Source organism: Dipodomys ordii, unplaced genomic scaffold (genome assembly GCF_000151885.1).
Source record: "Dipodomys ordii isolate 6190 unplaced genomic scaffold, Dord_2.0 Scaffold20, whole genome shotgun sequence".
Taxonomy (NCBI): domain Eukaryota; kingdom Metazoa; phylum Chordata; class Mammalia; order Rodentia; family Heteromyidae; genus Dipodomys; species Dipodomys ordii.
In genome coordinates, this window is record NW_012267236.1 from 514704 (window position 1) to 528220 (window position 13517).

At 33.9% G+C, this 13517-nt stretch overlaps 1 protein-coding gene across 1 annotated transcript in view; it reads left to right on the forward strand.

The window, feature by feature from the left end:
• Strn (striatin, calmodulin binding protein) overlaps positions 1 to 13517 on the forward strand; it is a 107542-nt gene that overhangs the window by 60492 nt on the left and 33533 nt on the right. The window contains exons 4-7 of the mRNA XM_013013521.1: positions 762 to 840; positions 4585 to 4752; positions 7178 to 7310; positions 11873 to 12008. Of these exons, the coding sequence (XP_012868975.1) occupies positions 762 to 840; positions 4585 to 4752; positions 7178 to 7310; positions 11873 to 12008 (516 nt within the window). The remainder of the gene's footprint in view (positions 1 to 761; positions 841 to 4584; positions 4753 to 7177; positions 7311 to 11872; positions 12009 to 13517) is intronic.

The window sequence follows — 13517 nt, forward strand, 5'->3', positions numbered from 1 at the left end:
TAGCGCTCTACCACTTGAGCCACAGCGCCACTTCTGGCTTTTTTTCTTTTTGCTTATGTGGTGCTGAGGAATCGAACCCAGGGCCTCATGCATGTAAGGCAAGCGCTCTACCACCTTCTCAGCCCCTGCTTTCTCATTTTTAAAATGGAGATCAAACACTTACCTTCAGAGGTACTGAGAATTAAAGAGATTTTGTGCGTACATGTGCATACGAATAGTATATACATACACACACACATATGAGAGAGGGTTTTTTTCTTTGCCAGTATTGAATTTAAACTCAGTATGCTCATATTCAACCACTTGAGCCACACCTTCATTTATTTCTGTGTTTTGCTGGTTATTTTCATAATAGGGTCTCGTGGATGCTTCTGCCCAGAGTGGCCTCAAACAACAATTCTTCTGTTCTTAGCATCTAGAATAGTTAGAATTACAAATGTGTGTCACTGGCACCTAGACACTGCATACATTTTTAGCACATTGTTGGGAACACAGTATGCAGGTAGTAAATTATTAATTTCAAATATCACTTCTTGTATCTCTATTTGTATAAGACTCTATAAAGATCAAGAGTTCCTCATACTGTAACCAAGGGCTGATTAAAAGTGTAATTGTTTCACATTGTTAAGGTTGAGCCATCAGTGCCCCCCCAGAGTAATATAGTCTTAACCTCATAAATGATTATTGGACATTTTTTATGGTTTGAGAGGCCTTTAAATATGTAAAACAAGTTAGCTTTATTATGATTCAATGTTTTCCAGATGAAGGTAATGAAACTGAATTGCAGCCACAACCAAACAGTCAGTTAATGTGGAAACAAGGACGACAACTACTTAGACAGTAAGTATCCCAAGGTTATACTTACAAAGAGTAGAAGATACTGTCATGTTTTCAACTCAATAGAATAAGCTTTTCTCAAACTACTGATGGAAAGAAGTTTAAGGTGGATTATTTATTTTTCATTTAAAATACTTTCCCTCTAGAGAATTTATGTAATTAAAATAATTTACTGTATTTTTATTGTAAGGAAAATGTTGAGAGGGGTTACTTATATAAGTCAGGTGTTGAACTTTTCTTCTTGAACAGTATTACCTCTTCCCTTGTTTTCTGCCAGTTTTTCCCTCCCAACCCCCTCTCCCACAAATTAGTTCATTTTCAACATATTGTCTATTGAGTATCACTGGCTGATTTAATTTACCCTTTGTCCCACCATTTCTGTGCTTCCCTTTCCCATCCCCATTAAAAGAATTTTATATCTGTAAAGTTTTTCTTTATTTTATATCAACTCTATAAGAATATATGTATACCTTAATATAAGCCCAGTGGCTATTTGCAATCAGTAATTTTGCAAGCAGTATTATTAATCAGTAATTTTTAAAGTGTTTTGTTTTAAATCAATTGAAGAACTTGAATTCCCCAGATTTTCCTAATATTGCCTATTTTCTCCTATAAAATGTATTATCTGACCCTAAACAGAGGAAACAAAGCTCTATTGAGGTTCTGATGTCAAATGGTGCAATAGATCCACTCATCAATAGAGCCTGGTCTTGTATACTACTTTTGTAACTAATATTCAAATTTATGCCAAAGTAAAATTAAATCTACATATTTTGGATTTCTGAGTTTTCTTATGAGTAGTTTAGATTAAGGTTTCAAAGTGAATGATTGTTAAATGTTTCATTTGACTATAAGAAACAATATATCTCCTATCCTTTTATTTAGACAAAGTTGAATAAAAAGTGAATAATAACAATTATGTGGATTGAGTAGCTTTTCATTAACATTCATTTTGATCCTATGAGTTACATGAACTTTTTTTTTAACCTTCTTTACCAATACTAACATATGTTAGGCAAGTGCTCTTAACCATGGAGCAACAGCCAACACTCTTTTACTCCTTTTTATTCATGTTTTATTTTGAGACAGAGATCTCATTAAGTTAGTTGCACATTAGGTTAGGCTGATTTTGAACTTTTTATCTTTCTGTCTCAGCTTTCCAAGTAGATGTGATCATAGGTAGTATATTTCACCATCCTTTGCTTTTTCTTGTCTTAAATAGGTAAGCATATGTGAAATGATGATTTCTTCTTTTTTTTTCTAAATGAGAAGTAGTTTCATAATGAGATATTTAACAGATATTTCAAAAAATTGAAAGACTGATAACCTGCTTCTCAAAGAAAAGAGGACATCTTATCAGTCATTGATGAAGTAATTGTTTAGTAAAAGCACCTTTAGTAAAAGCAGTTTTGAAACAGTTATTTGTAGTGGTCATGTTGCCAAAGGGAGGTGCATATCAAATATTGCTAAAAATAGAAAAACAAGCTAACGCCTGTAATCCTAGATGTAACTTAGGAGACTGGGATCTGAGGATCTGGGTTTGAATCCAGCCTAGGAGGAAAGTCCATGAGATTTATCTCCAGTTAGCCACCAGAAAACTGGACGTAGAGCTTGGCTCAAATGATAGACCACTACTAGCCTTGAGCACAAAAGCAGAGTTAAATTCAAGTTCCAGGTCCAGGACAACAAATTAAAAAAATAGAAAAACAAATATATAAGAACAACTCATTAAGTTCAGGAAAGTTAGAAACATGATTCATGATTTCAATTTTTGATTCAGACTTTTGTGTAGATACTGGGTGAGACTTAAAAGTGAGCATCTTGCCTAAATAAACAAAAACACTGTTCTCAACCATTGCTTTCTTCTCTCATCAAGTAGACATCACTGCATAAGTCAGTGCTAGCTGGGCGCTGGTGGCTCACGCCTGTAATCCTAGCTACACAGGAAGCTGAGATCTGAGGATCACAGTTCAAAGCCAGCCTGGGCAGGAAAGTCCGTGAGACTCTTATCTCCAACAAACCACTAGAAAACTGGAAGTGGCACTGTGGCTCAAGCGGTAGAGCACTTGCCTTGAGCTGAAGAGCTCAGGGACAGCAGCACCCAAGCCCAGAGTTCAAGCCCTATGACCGACCAAAAAAAAAAAAAAGTCAGTGCTTAACATTTCATATCATGTTTGTTAATAGCATTTATCTCTTTTATGATCCTCAAACTGCAGCTTTTGGTGGTTTAATGGTTTAACAGTGAATCCAAGTATCAATTAAAAATGTTTTTATGTGGACTCTCAGCATTTTTGATGTAAACTTACTGTTTATTTTGCATAAATTCTTTACTAAGCATTCAAGACACTTTTGTTATATGAAACACAAGGATAATAATCAGCCTTAAAAGAGAGTCTTGTTATCTACATACAATTAGAAGTCAGGACAAAGAAAAATACCCAAGTGTGTATTAAATATTAAGTGAAGAATTCTTGGTTTTAAAATCTAAAGTACCATGACTGAAATGCAATAATAATGATAAAAATGCAAAAGTAATAATAGTAATAAGGACAAATTCAGTTTTATAGCTGAGAGTTTTATGTATTCTTGAAGAAAAATACAAAGTCAGAAAGATAAGAAACAATGGTGACAAGTCTTAAATTATTGAATGCACAGTAATTTTAAATAGGTCTTTATAACTTCATCATTAAATTGAACCTTTAGATTACATGTTCCTAATATTGTAGTTTCATGTCTACTCCATCTTCGTGATGTGTGTTGCCAGCAGTGATTGTAATGTGGAAAAGCCACAACTAGATGTTTACAGATGAAAAAAGTTGTATTATCCCTAGCTAATTGTACAAAAAGGTTCCAGCTCAACACGTTAGTTTATGAGTTCAGTGCATCTTGATCAGTGTCACCTATTTCATAATCCTCTCATCTCTCCCAACCCCACCCATCCCCTCAATTTTTCTTTTGGTCTTTTTTGGTGTTGATAGATATTGGATGTTTTATATATGCCCAGGACAGTATTAGGGATATCTTTCCAGGGAAGGAAAACTGACATTTAGGAGAATTAAGCTATCCAACAAATAGGTGGCAGAAATAGGCTTATGAGCTAGAAGTAATGCTTAATACAAATGAGCCTGTGCTCATTTGTCTGTATTGTTATCTTCCTATTACAAAGTCATACATGTGTACACATACCTTACATCCTATAGTTTAATTGTGGTCTATTTTATTTTAAAGTTGCCTCCAGATAGAAAGTTTTTCTACTGAGGTGACTCTTGGGAAATCTGTATATTTTCTATACATGATAGAGGAAGCCATATATAAAAAAAAGTTTTCTGTAGATCTTAAACTATCCTTAACTCTTTGCATTAGAAATGTAAAAAAAATCTACTAGAATCATTATTAATCATTATTATAAAATAGAAATTTGCTAGAGTTTGAGGGTGAGATTGCCTCTATCCTGCCTAAAGAAAAGAATGTGCCATGAAATATATTAAAGAATACATTCTTCTTAGGATAAATGTAATGAATGGTGTATTGTATAGTTCTTTGATTTTTCTCAGTGACTGTAGAGGCTGGTACTGCAAGAGACAGCTCCATCTGCAGCTGGAAGATTATTAACAAATCTTACTAGCATAGTACTGTACTGTTGAGTCTTATATAGGCATTGAATTTGAAGAAATACTTTTGTTTACATAATGAATTTTAGAATAGTGGTAACTGTGTGACTAATTTGTAAGGATCTTCTTCACACAGGTATCTCCAGGAGGTGGGATACACAGATACTATTCTAGATGTGAAATCTAAACGAGTGCGAGCTTTGTTGGGCTTTTCAAGTGATGTCACTGACAGAGAAGATGACAAAAATCCGGACTCAGTTATAAATGGCACAGAAGCTGAAAGTAAAGAGACAGCAATGATTGGGTAAGTAATTTGTCTGGTAAATATTTCAGTTATGAATTTAGTTCTTGTTAAATAATTTTGGTTTGAGTGATACTATACTTTAAGGTAGTGATTTAGAAATAAGTATAGTCAATTACGTATCATAATTTTAAGTTTTACTAAACCAAACACAGGGATTGAAGTCATTGCTTATGATTATTTAAAGTTGAGAATATTTGAAATCTTCTTTATTAGGATTTTATTCAACACAAATTTTAATATCTTGAAGCGACATACTGTTAAAATCTCAAAGATTTTACCTAATGAAATTCAGTACAAATCTCTTGGAATGAAATTTTATTATTAGCGAATCTGAAATAAAATTAAAATCATAGAATTTCAAAAAATTTAAGAAGTAAATTTTTTTGACCACTCTTGTTTATGTCAAAATTATATAACTCATCTGACTTTGATACATTGTATCTATTTTAAGTGTATATATTTTAATAGGTTAAGCATGAAAAATTGAATTAGCTGTTTGAAATATTTTTTCTTTTTTGGGAGGGGTTTGTAATTTTTTTAATTGTGAAAATACTGTATTTTATTTTTCTTTTACCATATATCATACAATTATAAATAATTCTACTTAAATGCATATTAACAGTCTAGTTAAAAAAAACTTCTTACCAGAAAAAAACTGCGTAATTCAAATCAGTAATTTAATAAAAAGTCAATAATTCTGACAAGTCTAACTATGATATTACTTTGTTTTGACCCATGTTAAAGCTGGAAAAATGGTTTTAACTAAACTGTAAGTTTTCTAGTGAGACTGTAGTTCCTGTTATTTGGAAAATAAATTAAAACTATATGATTAGGTAAAAGTACAAAATAAGAATTGTATAAGCAAGTGTCATTGGAACTTTTGTAAAATTACTAATAATTAAGAATGCATTTACTTGTATTTATAAATGCAAAATGTAAATTATTCCTCTTTGTAGTTATATACCAGCTATTTCTGCTTGCATTTTTGTCTTATGGCTTAAGTTAATTTAGATAATACAGATATAATTTTTTATATTTATTTATTATTTTTGTGCTGGTTCTGGAGCTTGAATTTAGGTCTCTGAGCTTTTTTGCTCAAGCTAGTGCTCTGTCACTTGTGCCACACTTTCATTTCCAGCTTTTTTGGGAGATGATGCTTAGTTGGAGATAAGAGTCTTCTGGACTTTCCTGCTCACCTCTCAGATCTCAGCCTCCCGAGTAGCTAGGATTACAGGTGTGACCCACCAGCATCCAGCTTAATATAGATATTTTAAAGAACTATAATGCAGTTAACAGTTTTCAGAAAATACTACTTCGTTGTGTGTTGAGTGTTGTGGTATTGACCTGTCTTTTTTTTTTTTCTTTCTTTCTTTCTTTCTTTCCTATATTAGTTCTGGGGCTTGAACTTGAGGGTTAGGCACTGCCCTTGATTTTGTGCTCAAGGCTAGCACTCTGCCAATTGAGCCACAGCTCTACTTCGGGCTTTTTGATGGTAAATTGGAGATCAGAGTCTCACAAGCTTTCTTGTCTGGACTGGCTTTGAACCTTGATCCTCAGATCTTAGCCTTCTGAGTAGCTAGGATTATAGGCGTGAGCCACTGGCACCTGGCTTGACCTTTCTTTTGAAACTGACAAGGATATTATTCTGCATTTGCTAGATTTTTTTATAGGGATGAAGAATGGTGGAGGACAAGGAGCAAATGAAAGAACAAAACAATAGTTCTCAGCAGATTTGAAATTTAAGATTTATCTGTTTTTAAAGTTCTATCTATAATTGTGGCTTTATTTTTTTCTTCAGGAAAATGTCTTTATCTAAATCATTTCCTAATGAACTAGAGAGAAATCATTCTGTTCTGGCCATTAGGATTTACTGAGGTTATTTTGAAGCAATTGTATTCAAACCTTATATTTGAAAAATCCAATAATTTCTCTTAAAAATGGTTTATTTAAGGTCAGATATATGCATAGTAGTGTAATTACTAGAACGTTTTCGATAACTCTCTGTGTACATTTGCTATTTTCACTTTTTTAGCCATTTAACAAGTATAAGATTGAGAGAGAAAAAATGACATATTTACTAATTGTCTGTGGTTTTGGAAGCTTTTGAAGCTTTACAAAAAGAAAACAAATGAAAGCAGAGATAGTGAAAAAAAGTACTTCTTTAAAGTGTGTACATTGAACTTGTTATAAGAATCAGAGTATTACTGAATCTGGAGGGAAGGAGTTCTTTATATGAGATTATTACTAGTATAAATAGGTATGATTATAAAGTGTCATTAAAATAGTAGTGTTTCCTGCTTGCTTTTCAGTTAATCCAAAAAATTCAAATAGATGAGAATTAATGTAGATTATATTATAATGTTGTTATTATAAGGTAAACAACATCTGGAAATTAACTGAGTAAGGATGTATGTGTTTTAACCAGAAAATCCGAGTTAACAGATTCTGCCTCCGTGCTGGATAATTTCAAATTCCTTGAAAATGCAGCTGCAGATTTCAGTGATGAAGATGAAGATGATGATGAGGGAAGAGATAAAAGTGTCATTGATACTTCAACGGTGAGTTAGATAACTCAGATGGTATAAATATTTCCAGACCTTAACTTTTTTGTGTGTGAAGTTGAGGGAATGAGGAAGAATTTTTAGCACTGATTTCAAATTCATGAATAATATTTCACCTTTGTCATAAAATACTACACTTTGATTTTTTATTAATTCATTAATCATGCTAGCATTTCAGTAGTGCTGGTGAATATGATAAATGTTGTATCTTATAACAATGCAGTTTTTTTGATTGTGGTAAGATAATTGAACTGTCGGACATATGATGGTGCCTTCAACAACTAAGATCAGCTCAGATTTATGCTGTTTTTCTCTCTTGTATTCAGAGTTGCTTTGGTATACAAGTTCTGTAGATTTTCAGAACTCTTCCATTAAATTTCTCTAAAATTGTTTAGGATATTTCTGTATTTTTGTTTAGATCATTATGTTTATTGATTTTTCTCATGACAGGGAAAGTCATGGAATAAGAAATGTCTCTGAGTGTCTATTTCTTCCTTCTTTTCCCTTCATAACTCTTGTGTTTTTCTTCTTTTCCTCCTTTTCCCTTCTTCTGTTTCTTTTTTCCTCTCTCTTTACCTCCTTCCTTTCCTCCCTCTCTCTGTCTCTCTCTCTGTGTCTTTCCCTCTTTCCCTCCCTCCCTCCCTCCCTCCCTCCCTGCCTCCCTCCCTTTCTTCCTTCCTTCCTTCCTTCCTTCCTTCCTTCCTTCCTTCTTTTTTGGTGTTGTGTTGGTTGTGGGGCTTGAACTCAGAGCCTGGGTGCTGTCCCTGAGATTTTTTGCTCAACCACTTTGAGCCATAGTGCCACTTCTGGTTTTCTGGGGGTTGATTGGAGATAAGAGTCTTAACAGGCTTTCTTGCCTGGTCTGGCTCTCTTCTTCTTCTTCCTCTTCTTCTTTTTTTTTTTTTTAAGTAAGAAGTTAGGACATGCTTTGTTTTATTTAGGAAATGTTTGTTGTTTTCTTTCATATTTATTTAAGAATAAGAAGGAAAAAAGTAAAGTAATATGAAGCAGACTAGACCTAGGGTTAAAAGATTTGAAACTGCCACTAATAGTGCTTCTTAATGGGTAAGGCTGTTTTTATACTTTGTAAAATGAGGATTATAATAAATACACATCCCCTGAAGATTTTATGATACAAAAAATACTATATATGAAAGTAAGTTTAGTGGACAAGGAGCTGTCCTCCAGTGGTAGATAGATATGTGTCAGGATAGCCTCATTTCTAGAGGTAGAAATGATGAACAGTGGCCCACACAGAATACCCTATTCCCTTTTCCTGATGGTTCCTGACCCTGTTCAGTGTCCTCCACATCCTATGTGTCAGAAACAAGCACTTTACTTTCGTGGTAGTTTTTATTTTATCTGATCACTCAATCCTCTTTGGAAAGACAATGATACTCTTTTCAGTTGTCTTTTAGGATTGGACAATTTGTTAGTAGTTTTGGGACAGTGTTATACTATGGACTGTGATGCAGTAGACTATTTAAAGACACATTTAAAGATATATATCTGATTGATATGAATATACCTGTTTGCTTTACTATACCTGACTTATTTCATTTCTTAGGTTAAAATGAGAAATATATACCACATGTTTTTGCTTTTGTTTTGGTAGTTCATTGAGGATAAGAGTCTCATGTATTTTCCTGCCCAAGCTTATTACTTGGAACTACCAGCCTCCTGACTTGCAGAGATTATAGGTGTGAGCCACCAGCTTATAGAGTAGTTTCTAAGTGCAATTTCTGTTTTCTTATGTCCTCTTCTTCCCAGGATCCATCAAAGACTTAAATTATTACTGCCAAATTGCTGTTTTTCAAGACCACTAATTAGTAACACTGTAATACTGATAACAGCTCTGTCATGATTATTACATGAACTTTAAGCACTCAATCAAAACTTTTCTGATCCAGACAAGTAGTACTGGCATATGCCTTCATTTACAGTGGCAAAAAAAAAAAAAGCCTAAAAGTCCAGAGTACTTTTTCTCTATCCTAGTCACCTGAAAATTGGGAGTCATTAAAGTTTCTGTGGGGTGATTGCACTGAGATGATATTTTTTTTATCAGAATTCTTTGTAGCCTAGTGGTAAAAAACACTAATTACGATGATGTAATTTTCTTTACTGATTATATGAATTTAAGTATTATCAGTTTAACTATTAAACATATTAAAACTATTTTGAATTCTTTGACTAGAAATTTCTAAGAATAGCCTACATTTCTAACCACTTAATTTTTCTAATTCATCATCATTTAGGGTTTTTTTTTCCATAATCAGATCCGTAAATGTATGTTGTGTCTTTTGTAAAGTGCTCTTTTAGCGAGCACTAGATTTTCCCTGCCTTTTTTGTCAGACAATGCAAACAATTCTCTGTTTATAGAATATTAGTGATGGCTCCTCTAAATTACAACTGGCATCCTATCTGAGTCAAAGATCAAAGGGGATCAAGTCTCTAGGATAAAGGAAAGTGGAGGTGGCAGTGTATTTATAGATGAGATTTGTATGTGGCCTGTTGATAGAACTCTTCAGAAACATTTCTTGGGCTGTGTAGAGTGCTTGTCTCATATGCACGAAGCTCTGGGTTCAATTCCTCAGTACCATATAAAAAGCCAGAAGTGGTGCTCTGGCTCAAGTGGTAGAGTGCTAGCTTTGAGCAAAAGAAGCTCAGGGATAGTGCCTAGGCCCTGAGTTCAAGCTCCAGGACCTGAAAAGAAAAAAAAAAAAAAAAAAAGCAAGCATTTCTTTGGTCTGGTTTCCAGGGAAAATTGGAAGAAATGATCAGCATGGGTTTGTGAGTACTTGCAGAAGACAACCCATCTAATACGAGCTTTCTGTTTATAACCTGCCATACTAATCTTGTTGTTTCTTGTTTGTTTGCTTGTTTAGTTGCTAGATTTTAGACTGGAAAGTACTTTAAGCATAGAAGTATTTCTTAATTTTAGAAAAATACTCCAAAATTAGTAAACCAAATATAGCATCATTAAATAATCCTGATCTCTCCTGTTCAGTTTTTGTGTATCCTTATGGATAGTTAAGACAGGTTTAGTCTGTAATGTTAGCTCTGTCCCATTAGTAGTGGCTTCCTGAACTGTGGAGGATTTCTGAGGCTGTTTCATCTTTGATGAAAAGAGCTGCAGTTGAAAAGTGATACCTGATGTGAGCATGAAAACAGGGCCATCAAGTCAAGTGTTATTTCTTAGAGTCTTTTTATTTAGGGCTAAACCTTTAAGCACTTTCTAGAGTGTTTAACTTTAGTGTGTTTCATTTTAAACACTCAAAAAGTTCCAGGAAAAAGTATAGTCAGGTCATGCTATTTCTGTTTTACATGAAGTAACAAAACTAAAGTCTGGAGAAATTAAGATTTTGAAAGAAACTCTAAATTACTTATTCTACTTTCTTTGGGCTCATATTGGTTCATGTGACCACAAAGGAAGATAATTTATCAAGAGCACAAACATATTGATCTCAAAAATCATCAAAAATATTTTTAGCTCTGGATTTGTAATGCTAAACATTTCTCTATAAACATATTAAAATAAGATAATAATCTTTACCATAGTTGGTATTAAATCTAGGATATGCTGGGATATGTTACTTTGAAAGATCAGGTTTTTTTTTTTTTTGAGGACAAAGTAAATATATAAAGATCTCTAATATACTACAAGTTGGCACTTTAAAAGCTTAGGCAGGAACATCTCAAGTTTGAGGCCAACCTGGGATTCAAAGCAAGACCCAGTCTCAAAAACTAAAATAAACTGCTATTGGAGAAGGTGATACAAGATTAGAACAGTAGAAATAATAATGGGAACCGGAGAGTATCTTGTGATTCTTAAGAAGTATTTCTGAGTTTGTAGTTTTTTTGTGATTTGGTGTTTCGTGTTGGGGAAGAGAAGTTATTATTCATAGGATTGATGATGTGGCTAAATTGGTACAGTAATACCTGTCTCGCAGGAATGAAGTCCTAAAGTCAAACCCTAGTACTTTCCCCCCTAAGTTATCAGGGTTATATTTTGAAAAATTCTTGTAATATTTTATTAAATGTGTTATTGGGGGCTAGATTAGAATGTTTGCAAACTGCACAGATAGCATCCAAGAAATAAAATATTTGATTGTTGTTCATAATACCGTGTGTTAGGGACATTTTAATTTATCTATAATTTAAGTACATATCTTATACTCCAATAATATCTATCCTCTATTTAAAATGAGCCATTGAACAAAGTTTAAACTATTGTTTTAAAATGTATAATATATATCTTTTTAAATGATCTGTGTATTTTTTACAGAATTACATAGTTTATCAGCTGGATGCTGGTGGCTCATGCCTGTAATCCTAGTTACTCAGGAGGCTGAGATCTGAGGATCACAGCTCGAAGCTAGCCTAGTGAAGACTCTAATCTCCAATTAAAAAGCCAGAAGTAGTGCCATGACTCAAGTGTTAGAGCACTAGTCTTGAGCACAAAGAAGCTCAGGGACAGTGCCCCAGGCACTGAGTTCAAGCCTAGGACTGGCAAAAAAAATAAAAAAATATTCTAATGTTTAAATTTATTTTTTCATTAGATTGTTAGGAAAAAAGCATTGCCTGATACCAGTGAAGATCGAGATACAAAAGAAGCTCTAAAGGAGTTTGACTTCTTGGTTACATCAGAGGAAGGAGACAATGAATCTAGAAGTGCAGGTGATGGAACAGACTGGGGTAAGGAAGAACTGGATTCAACTAGATGTCTAAGTAAACAAAAGAAATCAATGATTTACCAGGAGAGCAATGCCTTGAAGAACTATAATATTGAAACAGTGACCATCCCATGAAAATTTCACTACTTTTTTGTTCATGGGTGTGTTTTTGTTTAAGGAAGATTGTATAACTAGTTACATATATCTATTTATATGTGCTATATAATGTGGAAACAAATTTGAATTGAAGTGCAGAATGTTATGTTTTGTACTTACACAGTAGCACTTGAAAACCTAGACTTTTGTGGAAACTTCAATATGAGAAAGTAAGAGAGGATTTTGAAGATAACATTTCATCTCTAGTATCTTTTGTGCACAAAGAAGTACGTTAGAAATTCATAGTTGCTCATTTTGCCAGCTTAGATGGGCATTAGTTAGGAATTTTTTGTTTCTGTTTAAATGAAGCTAATATTTTAACTTCTAACGAGTTAAATATTTTGGAAAAACTTCTATACCATAGATTATTATTATACTAGTTTGGAAATTGATTTACTGTCAACAAGGGAAGGTGTGTGTGTGTGTGTGTGTGTGTGTGTTTGTGTGTGTGTGTAGGGGTGTGTGTGTGTTCAGGAGATGTGTGTGTGTGTGTATAGGGGTGTGTGTGTGTTCAAGAGATGTGTGTGTGTGTGTGTGTGTGTGTGTGTTCAAGAGAGAGACCAAGAAAAAGGGAAATTCTGATACTTGAGTAGGGTTTTGTTTTTGTTTTTTGCCAGTCATAGGGCCTGAACTCTGGGCCTGGGCTCTGTCCCTCAGCTCTTCAGCTCAAGGCTACCACTGGAGCCACAGCGCCACTTCTGGCTTTTTCTGCTTATGTGGTGCTGAGGAATCGAACCCAGGGCCTCATGCATGCAAGGCAAGCGTTCTACCACTGAGCCACCTTCCCAGCCTTGAATAGGTATTTTTTGAGAGAATATAATGTAACTAGTGGTTGAAAGAACTTCAGTGTTCTTTCAGTGTTAAAAGATGAGCCAATGGCTTCTTATTTGAAATGGATGTTTCTGAGTTAATATTTTGTTTATAAGGATAAAAGTAGCTGTAAACATCATATAAAATTATTAAATCATTATTTAAATGTTGATACATGACATTATAAACATTTCATTTGCTTTTCTTCAAACAGCTACTTTAAATATTGATTTCGGTATGACTTCAAGAATTTGACTGCATTACTAAAACAAAAGCATCATTTATCCCTATAAACCCTAATTTTTAAGTTATATTCTGTCTGCCTGGGCACAGGTGGTTCATGTCTGTAATCCTAGCTACTCGGAAGACTGAGATCTGAGGATCATGGTTTGAAGCCAGCCCTAGCAGTAAAGCCTAAGACTCTTGTTTCCAATTAACTTTCAAAAAAAGAAGTGTAACTGTGGCTCTAGTGGTAGAGTGCTAGCCTTGAGCAGGATAGAGACCAGGTTCTGAGTTTGAGCCCCAGGACTGGCACCAAACAAACAAAACAACGTAACACATCCTA